We start from the raw sequence: 18,816 nt of genomic DNA, 5'->3' as shown, positions 1-18,816 counted from the left end.
GCGCCAAACTGCTATCCGCCTCAGGCCCAGCCGCCACTGCATTTATCCAGTGTGCTGTTAGGGAGATATAACGTCCCTGCTCATGCTTACTGGTCCATATATTGGTGGTTATGGGGACCTTGCTACAGATGGTGTTGCGCAGTCCACACCTGATTTTGTCCGCCGCTTGGTTGTGCAGGGATGGCTCACCTGGAAAAGTAGTAGCGGCTGGGAACCACGTACTTTGGGACAGCCACCGGCATAAGGTTTTTAAAAGTCTCTGTCTCCACCAGACGTAATGACAGAATTTCAAAGGCTAGGAATTTTGAAATGATGGCATTCAGGGCCAGGGATCGCTGGTGGGGAGGGGGATCCTTCCTCTTTCTCTCCAGTGTTTGGGGGATGGACAGCTGAACGCTTTCATGGGACAGTGTGGAGATGCTTGGTGACCGTGACGGTGGTGTTGCTGCCACATCCTCTGTTTGCGGGATGGCAGATGCCACTGTCACTCCAGAGGGGGAGAAAGAGGCCGAGACTGCAGCAGAAGAGGGATGTGTTTTTTGAGGTGTGTACTCCACTGCAGTTCGTACTTTGCATTTAGATGCCTGGTCATGCAGGTGGTGCTCAGGCTCCGATTGCACAGCGTGCAAACCACTTGCGTTTTGTCGTTAGCACATTGTCTGAAGAACTGCCACGCCAGGGAACTCCTTTGGTGGTTTTGGTGTGCTCAGTCCCTGTGTGCGGTGGGCAGTAGCAGGCGTACTGGCTAGGGGACGGCCACTCTGCTTTTGCACCCTGCTCCCTCTTATGCTGTGTGGTTGGTGCCCTGTGACCACCACCTCTTCCTCCGAACTGCACACGTCACTTGCACGAACTTGATCTCATGTGGGGTCTAGGATCTCATCATCCTCCACATCATCTTCCACCTACACTTCACCCCTGCCCTCTTTTCCGGTCTGCACACTACAGAAAGCCGCAGCAGTTGGCACCTGTGCTTCGTCATCCTCAGAGACGTGCTGCGGTGGTCCTCCCATGTCCACATCCTGAAACAGAAGTGGTTGGGTATCAGTGTACTCAATCTCTTTCACTTCTGGGGCAGAACTAGGTGGATGGCCCACAGAAACCCTGCCAGCAGAGTCATCAAAAAGCAAAAGAGACTGCTGCATAACTTGGGGCTCAGACTGCTTGGCTGATTTGCAAGGGGGTGAGGTGAAAGACAGATGCCCATGGGCTGCAGGTGCCAACTCTGCGCTTTCAGCAGGGGACTGGGTGGGAGACAATGTGAAGGAACTGGAGGCACTGTCAGCCACCCAATCTACTACCGCCTCTACTTGTTCTGGCCTCACCATTCGTACACCGGTATTCAGGCCTACAAACGCTAAACATTCTGTCACCTACGTGCACCTGAGGAAGTGTTTCATTTGGGCATGTAGCTGGCACAGATCAACCATGTCCTCTCCCTGCAACAGGAGCTCCACCAACACCAGCAGCACCACGACCAGGGCCACGTCCCTTATTTGATGCTCTCCTCTTTCTTTGAGGTGACCCACTGAACTAACAGTGGGTGACCGAACTGCAGAGATATAGTGTATATAATACTGTAGCTAGGTTGCTATCTCTCTGCAGTTCGTCCCTGCGACGTTTCTTTTGGATATTGATGCACATACTAGCTTTGCCATCTATGTGATCAACATTATCATATGATGTTGTGAGGGTGGTGAGCCCCTATTAGGTATGCATTGATGGCTCACAGTACCTGTGTGTGGGCACACTTCTCTCCTGTAAGCATATTTGTTCCTCCTTTACCCCTTCCCTCACCTAGCTATTGTATAAAAAGGCCTCTTGGAGATACCTCATTTCTTTCTATGTAGGCTGGGAAGTATTTTTGCACACAATGATGTGGATCCCCGAGACCTGGGGCGGCTCACTGTGCTGTGACACGCCCCTCTCCGGTGATTGGCCGCTTCAGCCAAGCCTCCCTCCTAAGCACACCCTAGTCCCTACTTATATAGCGGAGGTGGGCGGGTGCGCATGCCCATACTAGCGCCAGTGCTGCTGCACAACTCTCAGTGCAGCATCAATCGTCAACTCTCTATGTCTGCTAGGCTATTTACACTACCTCTATTATTTATGAGCTCCTGATGAACGGCCCGTCACAGGACTATAAGAAACGCTTCGAGCAGGGGGTATGATTATTAGCCAAACTTAGAGCATAGAGGTAGCTAGGGTCCCGTGAGATCATGGAATCTAATACGGTACATGGGTCTCATCCGATGCTTTAGTGACGCTAGCTATCTAATACTGTGTTGACAGCACTGGGACTGGACACAATTAGAGTCCCAGCTTGATCACTGTTACCGCATTAGCGGTGAGGTTTTGTTACTCTGGATCAGCTCTGGCTCACTGGACATAGTGCAAACAGCCAGCTGACTGTCCACTTAAACTGTGGGGGTTGGAGAATCCCCCCCTATCTGATACACACTCACCAGAGCCTTTTATATTTATTTCAATCAAGGGACTAATATATTTTAACCAGAAATATATGTTTTAAGTTTTGTCGTTTTTTCTTTTTAAATCGTCGATCCCTTTCAGTGAGTTAAAACTACATATAATGGAAATCCAACATAATTTTTAATGTGTCCCAATCTTAAAAATATTCTATGAAGCACCTGTGGGGTCAAGCCGATCACTATAGCCCTAGGTGAATTCCTTGAATGGTTTTCTTTCCAAAAAAAAAGAGTACGTTTTGGGAGTTTTACAGTGTACTGGTACCTCAGGGGACAGAACACACAAGAACTGTTCCCGCGAAATCTGTCTTTTATTTTTTTATAAACAGAGGTAAAATGTTTCAACTCAAATTTACCACTAAAATGAAGCACAATGTGTCATGAGAAAATAGTCTTAGAAGGGCTTGGATAAGTAAAAGCGTTCCAAAGCAATTACCATATGAAGTGACAGACATCAGATTTACTAAATTAGACGGGGTCAAGAAAATAAAAATGAAAAAGGGAAGGGGTTAAATTTACTCAGTTAAAAAATTGAAAAATTTAATGAAGATTTATTACATATGCTAGATAATAATATTACATAACTAAATTAATTATTGGAAATCTTCTGCTTAAAAGACCACATCATTGGAGCTGTACACTTATCTATTGACATTTATATCACATAAAACTGTTCTGAACCAGGGTCCAGGGTATATAAGTGATTACTTACTTGCTCCAGTCTTTACATGGCTCAATCTCTGATTCTGTATCAGAATACGTCCCCACATTGCATGGTGAGCATTTGGTGTCAGAAACACTAGTAGCTGGGAAAATAAATACATAAGAGAGTGTAAAAAGCTACCAAAATATGTTAAAAAAATGTAATAAATTAAAATGATTACTATAACTTGTAAAATACCACGTCATAATCATGCCATCCCTAAATAACCAGACCACGCTTGTCAACGCTGTATGTAACTGTATACAATGTTAAATACTTCAGAGTCAAAAAGTAATCTAAAAAAATTCACATGTTCACATCAGTGCTATTATTTCAGTTGTTTTGCTCCGTAACAAAACAACAAAAATAACGGAAGTGACGGATTGGACACATAACTGAAATAAACAGAGCCAAACAGGCCCCAATGACTATAGTGGGGTCTGTTAAGATTCCGTTCTGGAGAATGTTTGTGCATGCAGGATTTTTTTCTCTGCTATTTTTGACAAACTCTGTGATAGACACCCGAACAGAGCGTCCAACGCATATGTGAACATGCCCTAACTAAGCACTATATTAAAAAGAGAGGATCCGGTATTAAAGAGGTTATCTGTGATATTCACTATGCCTGGATGACATGGTCAGTTGTAGTCACTGTTAACACTGAGGTGTAATAAACATGATACTTGGTCCAACAGAGAACGGCATAGAGAACATTTCTTACAGGATGCTTGAGGCGCACCTCTGGTACCCAGTACAGCCGGCCACATCTTACCTCTTTGCACAACTCCTTCTCCTGGACCACACGCTTTGTTCAACACACATGTTTCGCAGGCTGCACTCGAGCAGTGCTTTCCTACTTGACATCTGCAGTTTACATTTGTGGTTAGGTTTCCTTCGCTTATCTTCTCAAATCCAAGCTCTAAAGTAGGAAAAACAAGTTGGTTAGAAAACTATTGTACAGAGAGAAATAGCGGACGAGCTTAAAGGGGTTCTCTAGGAATGTAGGCTTTTTATCTGACACCCGTCACCTCTCTCAGTAAATAGAAGATTCATATTTTCCTGTTTCCCCGCTCTGGATGCCACATGTTCACGTTCCTGTCCCCGGACTGTTTACATCTGGAGGTGCATGGGTATGGTCACATACTCTGCTGCAGTCAATAACTGGCTTCAGTGGTGTCGTGGCCACAAGCAACACATGACCACCTCCCATCTCCATAACAGATGACCACCCCCCTTTTCCTGAGATAGCTAAGAACAGTTCTCAGTTATCTCCAGTAATCCAATAGAGAATAAATCCCAGCAGTCAGATCCCTACCGATCAGATATTTTTTCCCTATCCTAGGCACAATCCATTTAGGGTTCTTTAATTTCTGCAATGTATCTACAATAAAAAAATTAAGCAACTTTGCAAACAGTCAAAAATTTGTCAATTTACAGTAGCTCCTATACACTACAAATGATAAAAGTTAAAGTATATGCTTCAACCACTCATAGTATTGGGTCAACTATATTTTTGGCATTGGCACTTACTGTAAACAGGCACAAAAACAAAGTTGTCACCTGCCTACGGTTAGAAATGAAGTGAAATATCTGAGATTGAATTCACAGCACTATTTCCTATATTACTACCCAATATGTCTGAACAAGCACCACAGGGAAAATGTAGCACAGAAGAGAAACAACAGATAGGTCACACGTACGTTCATTGCATTCTTTGTGCAGCAAACAGCTAGTTTCTCTGTGGTATTTATCCTGGTATTCGCCGGCAGAACAGGTGATGCACACAGTGTCATTTTGCTTTGTGCAGTCTCTCAACAACCACTTTCCTGTGAAGGATGAATTCAGGCATTAAAACACATGAAAAATAACTAGCCTAATATACGAACTGTAAAAAATAGCAAATGAAGGCAGGTCACTGAAGTAAAATTTGCAGAAGACAAAGTTCACGGAGACACTTGATAAATCGTGTTCTAATCTATTCTTATCATTTATGGACACATGGGTCATACACAGGGAAGAAGGGCGCTAGAATACAAATAATAATGGTTCTCTTCTCCCAGTTTCATGCCACTCCCCCATCTCAAAAGAGAGGGACTTTAGGGTGGGTATCCCATGGCAGAAACCGCTGTGCTGTGGTATCTGCCGTGGGTTCTCGTGCTTTAGGTTTAGCTCCGCTGTGCTGTGGTATCTGCCGTGGGTTCTCGTGCTTTAGGTTTAGCTCTGCTGTGCTGTGGTATCTGCCGTGGGTTCTCGTGCTTTAGGTTTAGCTCCATCAAATGTGGCTCTGTGGCTTTGTGAAGGGTCCAAACGGTAACTGCACCAAGAATGGACCTGTACATTCTTGTCACTGTCTTGAAAACCGCACGGCAAGAACCCTCAGCTGTATGAATACTTTAGAAGGACAGAAGTGTGGTGTAACTCTTGGACTAGTTGATACTTTTTTCTTTGCTTATATCATGGTGCCAATAGAGAAGAAAAGTCTTGTACAAGTTCTTAAAGGAGTTATCTGCCTTAAAATTTACTGTTAAATCAAGCACAAGGCTTTGTAGGGCTAGCTCAGCTGAATAAAATAGATACCCTTCACGTAGTGATCCATTGTTTCATTCTGGAAAAAAGTACTTTTAATTCACGTGTAAATGAGCAATTAGCAGAAGTCACCAGGGCAGGCCAGGCAAGACTGCGCAGGAACCACATGATGTGAGTACAGTACAACACACCCACAGTCAGATAGGAACTCACTGCATGGGAGGGTATTTTTTATTGGAGTGCCTTTTTTAATCAATATGGTTTTTAAAGGGGGAACCCTCAACCACCCTCTTACAAGCTGAGACAGTTCAAGGAGAATACCAGACACATTCCATGGAGAAGAATGACACTTTTTCCAAGAAAAAAGCAGTTCCTTTTTTCTAAACCATGAACAATGTTACACAATCTGTAAAAAAAAAATCTGATTTAAAATGTTAAAGGTTAGAATCTAATTCCACCAAATAACAGAATAAAGTTGGCTTGTTATTTTATTTTTAGCGTCCCTATAAATACTGTGATCTGCTATTATTGGAGACGTAATTGTGTATATCCATTAACAATTATGGTGAAAGCTTAAAGATGTGCCAAGACTTATCAAACCATGTTCAACGTTTGATAAGTTTGGAGCAAAAATGACTTAAGCAAAACTGACTTCAGAACATCTTCTCATGATAAATTCTGCTCCTTAGTGAGTTGAATCAGAAATGCACTCACCTGGCATACATAAAGAACAACATTGACCGTCTTTCTCATATTCGTTCACATCACACAGCAATTCTGAGCACTACAAAAAGAAGAAGAAACATTAACCATCAGTCGTACATCCTGACCTGTTCTTGGAGACTGGTCATTTGGGCCCATTTATTGTATAAAACTGGCTGCATAAAATACATTGTCCAGTCGCAAATAATTTTCTCACCTCTGCTATATAAATTGAAAGTGGTTGCACTAGTTTTCATAAATGAGCCCCTTTGTGAGCTATTAGCCAGGTCTTCCTACACCGAGAACTGCCTCTAATAAGAACCTGTCTCAAGCAGCATTTGTTGAGGATAGCAAAAGTTAAGGTATTCATTAAGTGTAAGTTTTCCCTCATGTGAAAAGTTCATATTAGTAATCTCTGTTCTGCTGGTTGATAATAAAATGTGTGTTAGTATTGATTTTCTATGAAGAATAGAACTATTTCGAAGGTTCCGTCCGTCTTTATGATGACTAGGACTATTTTCTAGGAGTATTTTCTATGCAGAAAACCTGCTGGTTTAAAACTTTACTTGGTGCATGACTTGTATTTTGCACTTCAGTAATCTGTTCACCACATAGATTTCTAGTATGCAGAGGTTAATCAAGGACTTAAAGGGAACCAGTCTCTGGGATTTTAGGTATAGAGCTGAGGACATGGGTTGCTAGATGGTCACTAGCACATCCACAATACCCAGTCCCCATAGCTCTGTGTGCTTTTATTGTGTAAAAAACCCGATCTGATACATATGCAAATTAACCTGAGATGAGTCCTGTCCCTGACTCATCTCACGTATAGGACTCATCTCAGGTTAATTTGCATATGTATCAAATCGGGTTTTTTTACACAATAAAAGCACACAGAGCTTTGGGGACTGGGTATTGTGGATGTGCTAGCGGCCATCTAGCAACCCATGTCCTCAGCTCTATGCACAAAATCCCGGTGACAGGTTCCCTTTAAAGGGATTGTGCAGGACCACGATACTGATGACCTATCCTCAAGATAGGTCATCAATGTCAGGTCGGCAAGTTGACTCTTGGGAATCCCACTAATCTGATTGTAGGAGTTGTCCCCCACTGATCTGCTGATCAATATTGTAGCACTACACAATCCCTTTAGGGGGTTTCCCACTCTATTACAAATGAAATGTTATCCACAGCAATGTGGACCCACAGTGGTGTGATGTGGACCCACAGGACTGACCTCCAGGTGATACGGGACACCCAGAGGCTGATCAGGCAGAAGCGTAGTCAGGGTACGAAGGCCGAAGTCAAAGCAGGCAGCAAATAGGACTACGTTCATGTACTTTGCCTAGGTCAGGGGCAGGCAGCAAATAGGCAAAGTCAGTTTAAAGAAGAAGCAGGGTCCAGTACACAGTAAAGCAGAATCCCATTAAACACATTGACTAAGTTGTTCAGGCGTCTTCCTTTAGGAGGCGCCTTAAAATACATCCAGCAGACCAGCCATAGGCTGGGGAAGATAGAGGGCGTGTGCGTGCTGCCTCACATAAGGAGGAGAGACACACCCGCACACACACCCTATATCAGTGGTGGTGAACCTATGGCACAAGTGCCAGAGGCGGCACTCAGAGCCCTCTCTGTGGGCACCCGCACCCTGGAAAAAGTCTGTGGTGTACCAATATGCCTTAGACTTCTACTGCCATTCATCAGCGCAGGGCGCAGTATGAACAGCACAGGCAGCGCATTGAATGTAGGCAGGCTTTAATAGCTAAATGATAAAGTACATAGAAGATATACCTTATCGGACTGTAGTATTCAGGTTTAATTGCCTTGTTGGCACTTTGCAATAAATAAGTGGGTTTTGGGTTGCAGTTTGGGCACTTGGTCTGTAAAAGGTTCCCCATCACTGCCCTATATGCACACAAGGAACTCAGAGCCAGAAGGGGAATTCCAGCAGCAGGAGCGCAGACCCCAGCTAAGAACCCCTCCGCCCGTGCCTGTCAGCGGCAGCGGGGAGGAGTGAGGAAGCCCGACGCCTGGGTGTGGGGACAGAATCGCAGACAAGGGGCACCAGGTTAACACACAATACATTGTAATACATAAGTGCCATGCAGTGCACTCTTACCATAAAATAAACACATTGGGGGTTCAAAATGTCAGTCTTAATAAAGCCCCTGCACTGGCGGTGGGTCATAACTTCGGTGTATCCCAGTGACGGAAAAAATGTAAGACAGCTTGCTAGCTAGCATTCAGCAGGACCTGCGCTGACGTCACCTGGGCGCGATTACGTCATTAAAGGTCCTTTTGCAGGTCCTGAAAGAAGAAGCAAGAAGATGATGCCAGCTGCGCGATCAATTGGATGAGGCGAGTTAATTTTTTTTATTTTTTAACCCCTCAATCCACATTTTTGTAAGCATTCTGTATTAATGTGTTATAAGGGAAAATAATAAAATTAATAGAACACCTAACCCAAACTTCAGTGAAGAAGTCCGGGTTCGGGTCTGGGAACCACAGTCAGTTTTTTTTTCACGCGCGTGCAAAACGCATTGCACTCGTGCGGAAAAAAATTAACATCGAAACGCAATACCAAAACGCAAAACTGACTGCAATTGCGTGCCTACTCGCGCGGTTTTCCCGCAATGCACACGCGACGCATCCGGAACGCCCGTGTGAAAGAAACCTAAGAGTCCACTGGAGAGCGTTTCACTACCGACTCCATGACACCCTTACCATTGACTGGCGAACATGGGTGTACAGACAAATATGTTTATAGGAAGGTTACAGAGGTTATTCTGCACCATTTACTTCTCATTATTTGAAAATAAAAACATTTCCTTTAGAAATATGTAAGTTCCTCTTTTCAGCTCATTTTTAAAATTCCAGTTTAAGTAGTATCTGTAAAAACATAACTTATGAGGACAAGTTTACAAATAATTTTCAGAAGTGAAAAGGTTCAGTGACGTCAACAAGCTAAAGAATTATTCCCATTGTTGATTTTAATTTTAAGAACTTTGTAATTCATTAAAATATGTATACTAAAATGTCTGTGTGTGAAGGGGGGGGGGCATCAAACATTGCATTTCATAATGCAGGCTTTAAAAGTGTTTTCCAAGATCTTTTAACTAATGACCTATTCTCTGGATAAGTCATCAGTATCTGATAGGTGGTGGTCCGACACCCGGGACCCCTGCCGATCAGCTACTTTGAGAAGGCAGCGGCGCTCCTCTCACCAAGCGCAGTGTCGTACATTGTATAGCAGCTGTGTTTGGTTTTGCAGATCAGCCCCAATTACTTGAATGGGGCTGAGCTGCTCCTAGGCCACGTGGCCAATGAATGTGTCGTCACTGGCCTAGGAAAAGTAGAGAGAAGGCCACGGTGTTCACAGGAGCGCCAAAGTACGTAGACGCAGACTCAAACAAATCTGACTTTAACTATTACCATCATAATAAATACCCCCCACCCCATAGAATATTTTTTTCTGATTGGATGTGTTTCTCATCTCTTTACATGGTCTTCACAAGCTCTCTTTTACATCTTGTCCGAATAGCTTTCAAGATTCGCTTTACAGCAGACACAATTAGGATACCTGCACACAGTGTAGATTACGTATTTTTTTTCTATTTGGATTTTCACCCAGAAAAACGGCAGCGTAATATAGTACGAGCAAAGTGAATGAAATTTGCCAAATATCATGTTTCAGTTAGCTTTTTTTTTACGTGCGGAAACTGACGTGAAGATTTTATAATCCGCAGCATGCCAATTGTTTGTGCAATTCCACACCTAATAGTTAGTGGTTTTCCTCATAGACTTTTCAATGGGGTTGTTAACGTAAACATAAAAGGCGGACATTTATTAAGACCGGCATTTTAAACGCCGTCTTAATAAAGCCCTATAGCTGGAGGTGGATCAGCCAAAGTTATGCAGAGGCGTCGGCCAGCGGCGCTTCTAAATGTAAGACAGCTTCCGAGCTGTCTTATATTTAGACATTTTTCTACACCTAAAACAGGTGTAGAAACCATGCCCACTTTTTTAGACCTGGCATGAGAAGTCACAACTAAGGGCTCTTTCACACTTGCGTTGTCCGGATCCGGCGTGCACTCCATTTGCCGGAGGTGCCCGCCGGATCCGGAAAAACACAAGTGAACTGAAAGCATTTGAAGACGGAGCCGTCTTCAAAATGCGTTCAGTGTTACTATGGCACCTAGGACGCTATTAAAGTCCTGGCTGCCATAGTAGTAGTGGGGAGCGGGGGAGCAGTATATTTACCGTCCGTGCGGCTCCCCGGGCGCTCCAGAATGATGTCAGAGCGCCCCATGCGCATGGATCACGTGATCACATGGATCACGTCATCCATGCGCATGGGGCACTCTGACGTCACTCTGGAGCGCCCGGGGAGCCGCACGGACGGTAATTATACTGCTCCCCCGCTCCCCACTACACTTTACCATGGCTGCCGGGACTTTAGCGTCCCGGCAGCCATGGTAACCACTCTGAAAAAGCTAAACGTCGGATCCGGCAATGCGCCGAAACGACGTTTAGCTTAAGGCCGGATCCAGATCAATGCCTTTCAATGGGCATTAATTCCGGATCCGGCCTTGCGGCAAGTGTTCAGGATTTTGACCGGAACTGAAGACATCCTGATGCATCCTGAACGGATTTCTCTCCATTTAGAATGCATTAGGATAAAACTGATCAGGATTCTTCCGGCATAGAGCCCCGACGACGGAACTCTATGCCGGAAGAAAAGAACGCAAGTGTGAAAGATCCCTAACCATAGTGCCGCAATCTGCAACTGACATATGCCTATGGTAAACGACCCCTAAAATCTGCACAAAAATCTACCAAAAAAAATAAAAAATGAAAAAAAAAACAAACACAAAACCGTGATAAACAGTGTGAATTTATGCGTGGTTTTTTATGCTGTTTTCATGCGAGTTTTATGTATACAAATACGTAACTTGTACAGGGACCCTAAAGATGACCAGTCACCACACCTGATATTGCAATAAACAAAAAGTGGACATCATCTCTAAGAAAAAAAAGAATGTCCTGCTAGTGCACGCTTCAGCAAGCTTGGTCCATACTTCCCACATGCACTATCCAAAAATAAAAGGGGAGGCAGCACATGTTTATGGATAAAAATAAGATGAGGTGTTTAAAAGAGGACCTTTCATCAGGCTAGCTCTAGTCTAATTATGATCCTACCTTATAGGGCGGCCCCCACTGATGCCATGGCACTTTTTTTTTCTAAAGAACCCCCCCGTTTGTCCGCTGTTGGCCCCATATTTTGGCGCCTTATATTATAATGAGGCGACTCGGCTCTTAGCCAGGGAGAATGAGCTCAAGTTCTCGCGAGCTTATTCTTCCTGGCTAAGTCTCTGCCTAGTATAACCGAGTCGCCTCATTATAATATAAGGCGCCAAAATATACGGGGCCAACAGCGGACGAACAGTGGGGGTTCTTTATAAAAATTAAAAAAAAGTGCCATGGCCCTATAAGGTAGGATAATAATTTGACTAGAGCTAGCCTGATTTAAGGTCCTCTTTAATCCAGTGTCATATCCAGTGCGGCAAGGTTTCAGGCAAATACAGCCTTTCTCCAGCATATTTATATTTGGCCAAAAATGTCACATTAATGGATACGAGACTGAATAAAAAAACGCCTCATGTTATTTACATCTATAAACATATGCAGCGTTCCCTTCTTAGATTTTACACCACAACTGACATATCTTGACAAACTTCTAATCCCCATAAAGCATCTTTTCTTTGAACTCTTTGTAGCGTGTTCTTCTAAAATTCCCCCTGAAGGTTTACAAATGAATTTACAAAGGGGTGTCAAGAGGGTGTGTAACTAAACAGACTAGCAGGATCATCACTGATTGGACAGTGCCAAATTGTACAAGGACACCCCCCAACCTTGTAATACTCAAGTCTCAACCCCTACTTCCCACAGGCAGCCCCTCCGAGTTGAGCATCGGAGCATTTCATGCTCAGGGCAAGGGCTTTTTCAGCAGATTCAGTGATGTACCAGGTCTCCCCATGGGAATGCTAGGCAAAGGCTTCCACCTAGCAGTGAGTCCGGTGACATCACCAGCACTAATGGGAGGGCTTTAGCGCTGCCCTAGCCGGTAAAACAGGCCCTAGAGGGGCCCCAGAATCTCAAATCTCTACTGTTTCACTTCTTAGATGTTGGTTGAAATAGCAACCACAGTATCTGTGTAGTTTACAGAGGGAGAGGTTCTCTCTGTCATCTCATTATCATCTCTGTGATCACTGATGGGTTGTCATGAAAGCCCGTAGCCTAATGAAGGCCTCCAGGTCTGCCATCTATTTTTATCTATTATGCCCTGCCTCTGGAAGCCTTTCAGTTTTACATTCAGTCTTGGACTGGCCCACAGGGGAACAGGTAAATCCCTCAGTGGGCCCCAGAGTGAGGTGGGCCCCTAGTCCCCAACCCACTATACAAGTGCCACATAACGCAGTAAACTGACTGCACTACATATAGATAGACAGCGTTCAGTATCTCAACCAGCCTACAAGTCCATAGATTATTTAACAAACTATCCTGTTTATTATTATCGATACTTCCAGTGGCTGAGATAGCTTCTAGGTACACGGTCAGACTAGTCTGTATCCTCTTTTCCCAGGGACCTGCCCTCTCGATGTAACTGCAGGGGAACCATAATTATTAAAATTGCAGCATTTTGGTGCTGTCACTGTGGGGTTAGGAAACATTTGCATGTAACTTTACAGTGGGCTCCCAGATTCAATTTTACTGGTAGGCCCTGGATGCTCCAGTTCAACGCTGTTTACACTGAAGTACTGCGGTGTATTTTAGTCTCACAGCGTAACGAAAATAAGTGTTAATAAAAGAGTAACAAAGGGGCAGATTTATTAGGACTGTGGGTCTCTGAAGTTATGTACCGGCCTCTACATAATTTCTGCATATCCACTGCCGATTCTAAATGTAAGATATTCCTTGATGTCTTACATTTAGACCATTTTCTACACCTAAACCAGGCATAGAAAATGATGAAGGAGATGGGCCTGCCAGCCAGTCCCCTTCCCCGAGCACAGAAGAAGTCGCAGATTGTGCTGCAACATGGCATGTGAGAGAATATATACGCGTATATCTCGTCATAAATGACCCCCAAGGTTTATAGAGGAAACAAATAGAAAATTCTAACTAAAACTAGAAACATTTTTCCTTAAAAATGCTTTCTTATGGGGGAAATTTTTTTAAAAAAAAGTATACAGTTAATACACATCTGTAATGAGCTAAGCTTCAAACCTATCATGTTATTGTACTGTTGTTTTACCTATCTCGTCTCTCAAAAAATGTAATAAACAGCAATAGGGTTATTTACCCCAAAAAGGCACTAATTGTATCAATCAAAACAAGTGGAACCCCAGAATGGTACCCCAAACACCGCAAAGTAGTAGCAATGAGAAGAAACAAAAACAGCACAAAACATATTTTATACAGTCATTCAGGCAGATAGTTGCAAAACTTTTCATTACGTAATAATAAAGTTGGAAATTACTTAATCCTAACATGGGGAAAAACCTGTTTACCCAATTTATAATGAAGGCAATCAATAAACACTGGACAAGGAAGCATGGGAAATTAAAAAAGAAAGAAGGAAATAAAGGCAAATACCCATCTCTGGGAATATTTCTTTGTCATAAAATCATTTACTTTCTTCCCTTTTTTGAAAGGTTAGTTCAAAATATATTCTATTCCAGTACAAGTGTTCAGGAAATGTAGAAGGCTACTAGTAATGTCTTTTTGCCTGGGCTCCCTACTAGTCAAGTGTATTCTGCTGCCATGCAGCTCTGTATTGTCTTTAAAGGGTGTCTGTAGGGACGGATTGGCCATAGACCTCACAGGGAAATTTCCTGGTGAGCCGATGCCCAAGGGGCCGCCTGAGCCCTCCTCACGGCCGGCCAGTGGAAGAATTTGGGGGTTCATTTTGTGCTGATGGGGCAGTATTTGGCTCAGTTGGGGTGGTATAATGTGCCGCAATACGGTATTGCTGGCCCCGCCTACTTGTGTTGGCCCTGCCTTCCATCAATTTGGAGCCGACTACAAAACGGGGCCAATTTTAGTATTTTGTCCAGGGCCACTTTAAGTTCCCAGTCCGCCCCTGGGTGTCTGACACTAGTTTTGACTATACAGACTGCTGACAGCACTAAGTAGACAACAGGGAGAGCAGGACAAATGTTCATTTTGTGGAGCTTTTATTATCAGGAGTAGTATCATGCATTTGCATACTTTTATGTGCTAATACTTTCATTTGGCTGTTGCCCTAACAGACCTGACAACACGCTACGGGTACGGCCACAAGGTCAGGTGTCTGCGTGCAGTTTTGGAAGCCAAAATCAGGAGTGGATCAGGAAAGGAAGTATAAAGGGCAGATGTGATTTCTATTTTTATTTTTTTATTCACTCCTGGTTTGACTTCCAAAACTGCATCCAGAAACCTGACCATCTGGCCGTACCCTTAGTATACAGAAAGCCCTGGGGTTCTTTCTGTATATTGGATTTCCAGTTCCCAATTGGATCACTGGGAAAATGGGTGACCTGATTAAAAGGAGGAGGAGACCCATTTGATCATGCCTTAAATCACTCTTGAATGCAACAATCAAATGTTTTAGAGCAGTAGACTGAGCACCCTCTCTACAGCACCACAGGACACCAACGCTTAATGTCCCCTGTAGGAAGGCGCAAGGGTCCGTCATTGACGGAAGGCATGTGTCACCGAGATTCCTGGCCTCAGTGAGGTAAAAGCCAGTAATTTTAAGTGTCAGCGGCAGTTAGTGCTGGTTGACACTATTTGTTAGTTAGTATGGCTGTAGAGCCGATCCGGGCCGCCTCTTATTGGGAGCAGCCAAAGTGCAGGGTGGGTGGCTTCTCCCCACGCTCCAGGCCGGGTTTTGGCTGGGATATAAAAACCCAGCCAGCGGTCTCAGCTGTGTGGATTATCCTCCACTTCACAGTGAAGCTGTGGTTTTGGGAGCTCTCTGCGCTGAGGTCTGAAGGCCGTGTGTCAGGCGAGCTGGGCGCCTTAAAGCGATTCTGTCATCAAGATTTTTGATATGGAGCTGTTCATATCATCCTCTCAGTCTCTATTATCTAATTAAATATATACTAGTTTTACCCCCACCTGTCCTTTCATTTTGGATAAAAATCAGTTTTATTAATATGCTAATTACCTTACTAACGTGCCCAAGGGGCTGTCCCTCCAACGATTTGTGCCCAGCCGCGCCCCTTATCTCGTAGCCCGGCGTCACCCACTGCTAATTATGCACTACTCTCATCGCCGATGGTGCGCCGTAAACTCGCGCATGCGCACTAAATTCACTGGTCAGCGCCCGCGCGGTGTCCTGGCAGCAGCCTCAGCGAACGAAGCGCGCATGCACCAGCTGTCTGCGCACTTCACTCGTGGGCTGACCAGTGGATTTAGGGCGCATGTGCGAGATTACGGCGCACCATTGGCAATGAGAGTAGTGCATAATTAGCAGTGGGTGGCGCTGGGCTACGAGATAAGGGGCGCGGCTGGGCACAAACGGCCGGAGGGACAACCCCTTGGGCTTGTTAGTAAGGTAATTAGCGTATTAATAAAACCGATTTTTATCCAAACTGAAAGGACAGGTGGGGGTAAAACTAGTATATTTTTAATTAGATAATGGAGACTGAGAGGATGATATGAACAGCTCCATAACGAAAATCTTGATGACAGAATCCCTTTAAAGCCTGCAAGTGGACTTTCTGAGGCTGAGCATTCAGCTGGGTGTGAACTGACACCCACGATACCAGGTGAACGTTATTTTGTTTTTTCTGTGTGTGAACAAGCACCAAGCCTCAAAAAAGGGACTGTTCTGTTCTGTTATGAGTGTGAATAAACACTGAAGATTGATTTAAAACCTGGTCCACTCTATATTGCGTCCGCTAACCTGCCTACCAGAGCGAATCCCCACACCCCTTAATGACCACAGTAAAAACATGTGTTAACAGCTCAGAGGCCTTTATGCAACCGTGACCTTCATAACGAATGTTGTAACACTAGGACACGTGGCCCGAGCTGGGAAAATTCCTGGCTGCATTCCACAGTGGTTTTACTTTCATTTTATTGCTTCCTGCTGTTTAACCCCTTAGATGTTGCATGAAACAGCAATTTAGTAACCCCTGCATTAAAAGTGGTCACCTGATTATCATCCCTGTGATCAACGATGGAAGCCAGGAGCCTTATGAAGGCCTCCAGGTCTGCCATCTATTTCTACCTATTAAGCCCTGTCTACAGAAGTACTGCAGTGTATTATAGAAGTGATCAATGACATGATATAGTCTCATAGCGTAAGTAAAATAAGTGTAAAGAGCAACAAAGTTTATAAAAGAAAAAAAAAAGTTTTTAGAGCAAATCCTAGCAAGGATCCGTGAAAAATATGAACCAGTGGTCAATCCTATCCAGTGACTGACTTCCCTGTACTTACAGAGCTAGCTATTATTCACTGATTAGATCGCCAGCAGGGGAGCACGGCCAAAGAGGCGAGGTGAGGAGATGGCCTCAGGAGGCGCCGCTTAGAGACAACTGAGGGTTTCCATTGTGGAAGCGCTCATCTCCATATTCAACAGTATTGCCATCCTCAGGATGTCTACCTGCCCCACCGTTCCCTCCAATAGGGTACCGTCATTGGGGCTGAAGCCTATCTGAGGCTGTTGCACGCGGCACTATGACGTCATCATTATTGCGCACACATTATAAGGGGGATTATCACTACTGGGGGGTATTATGATTGGCTTTATTAAAACTGGGGGACTATAGGGGACATGATTAATAGTATGGGCACTATGAGGACATTATTACTTCTAGGGCATAATGGGGGCATTATTACTATTGGGGGCACTGTTAACATTAAGTGCACTCTGGCATAGAATTATTACTATTTGTAAGACTTTGGGGGACACTATTTCTGTGGGAGGCACCCTGGCACAGTAGCAGCTTAGCACAATTATATTTAGGGTACACTATGTTTACTGCACTATTACTGTCAGGGACACTATTTGCTGGCACAGTTATTTTTTAGGGCACTGTGTGCCAATAATTGTTAAAGGGGGCCCTATCTGTGTGGATAATCTGTTAATGCTGTATAGTACTGGGGAGCACAGTGGGCACAGTATTGGGGGCGGCAGGATGATGGAAAAGTAGAAAGCTAAGATGCCTGTATGTCAAACTCTGGAGAGACAAGAGATGTCTGGTCTGGAGAAGATGAGAAAAGAGAACATCTACATCAGAGTAGACATCACTGGATGTAAGAGGTATGTGGTGCTGTATTAGGCCTCATGCACACGACCGTTGTTTTATTCCGTGTCCGTTGCGCCGTTTTTCGTGATTCTCTGTGGACCCATTGATTTTCAATGGGTCCGTTGAAAACTCGGCTAATGCACCGTTTGCCATCCGCGTCCTTGATCCGTGGTTCCAGTCCGTCAAAAAAATATAACCTGCCCTATTATTTTCGCGGAAAACGGTTTGCGGCCCCATTCAAGTCAATGGGACCGCTAAAAAACGCGGAGGCACACAAGATTGTCGTCCGCGTCCGTTTTTTTCCTATCATTTGCATGGCAAACCTGTCTTAGACTTTTTTTTACATTCCTTCATGTCTGGTGATCCTCCAAAAATAAAGGAAGACACAGGGAAACAAAAACAGAAACGGATCACGGAACAACTGAACTCCATTTTGCGGAACGGAACACAGCAACGGTCGTGTGCATGAGGCCTTAACCTGTATGGTTTCCAAGTATGGGCTGAAGGGCAGGGTTAGGATGAGAATTTAGCATGCGGGGGCCCAGTTTCAATTTTCGCTTCAGGCAGCAGAAAGGCTAGGTGCACCTCTGACCGCCAGCTGGACTCTAAAGTATAGAAAGTGCAGGGATTTTGACGAATAAAGTAGGACTGCATGTGCAATGTGACACTGCATAACTAGGACCAATGATACCCCATAGCAAGATTTGAACCAGGGCCCCCGTCACCATGAACACCATCAAGCAAAGTTTAGAACATGCGAACCTTAGGATTATGTTGATATCCCAACTGCACAGGGATAATGCACAAAGTGATGTCACAATAGTGAGCATAATGTGCACAATGCCACAGTACAGCAATAAGGCTCACAGTGATGTTACAACAATATAAAATACATGGTAATGTACAGAAATAGATCAGTGACATCACAAAACAGAAATAATGCAAAAAGTTCTGAGTGGCGATGCCCCCCCTTTATTATATTACCACAACCCTCTGTATATTTAACTATTTAAGGCTACTTTCACACTAGCGTTCGGGGCTCCGCTTGTGAGTTCCGTTTGAAGGCTCTCACAAGCGGCCCCGAACGGATCCGTACAG

The 18,816-nt window shown here is 44.2% G+C and overlaps 1 protein-coding gene across 1 annotated transcript in view; it reads right to left on the bottom strand.

Moving 5' to 3' along the window:
• Positions 1–18,816, bottom strand: part of CD40 (CD40 molecule) — a 48,229-nt gene that overhangs the window by 27,320 nt on the left and 2,093 nt on the right. The window contains exons 2-5 of the mRNA XM_040437166.1: positions 6,430–6,499; positions 4,890–5,015; positions 3,962–4,108; positions 3,199–3,292 (exon numbers count right to left, since the gene is read on the bottom strand). Of these exons, the coding sequence (XP_040293100.1) occupies positions 3,199–3,292; positions 3,962–4,108; positions 4,890–5,015; positions 6,430–6,499 (437 nt within the window). The remainder of the gene's footprint in view (positions 1–3,198; positions 3,293–3,961; positions 4,109–4,889; positions 5,016–6,429; positions 6,500–18,816) is intronic.

The sequence above is a fragment of the Bufo bufo genome, chromosome 6 (assembly GCF_905171765.1).
Source record: "Bufo bufo chromosome 6, aBufBuf1.1, whole genome shotgun sequence".
NCBI classification, from domain to species: domain Eukaryota; kingdom Metazoa; phylum Chordata; class Amphibia; order Anura; family Bufonidae; genus Bufo; species Bufo bufo.
This window is presented reverse-complemented; position numbering and strand designations above follow the sequence as displayed.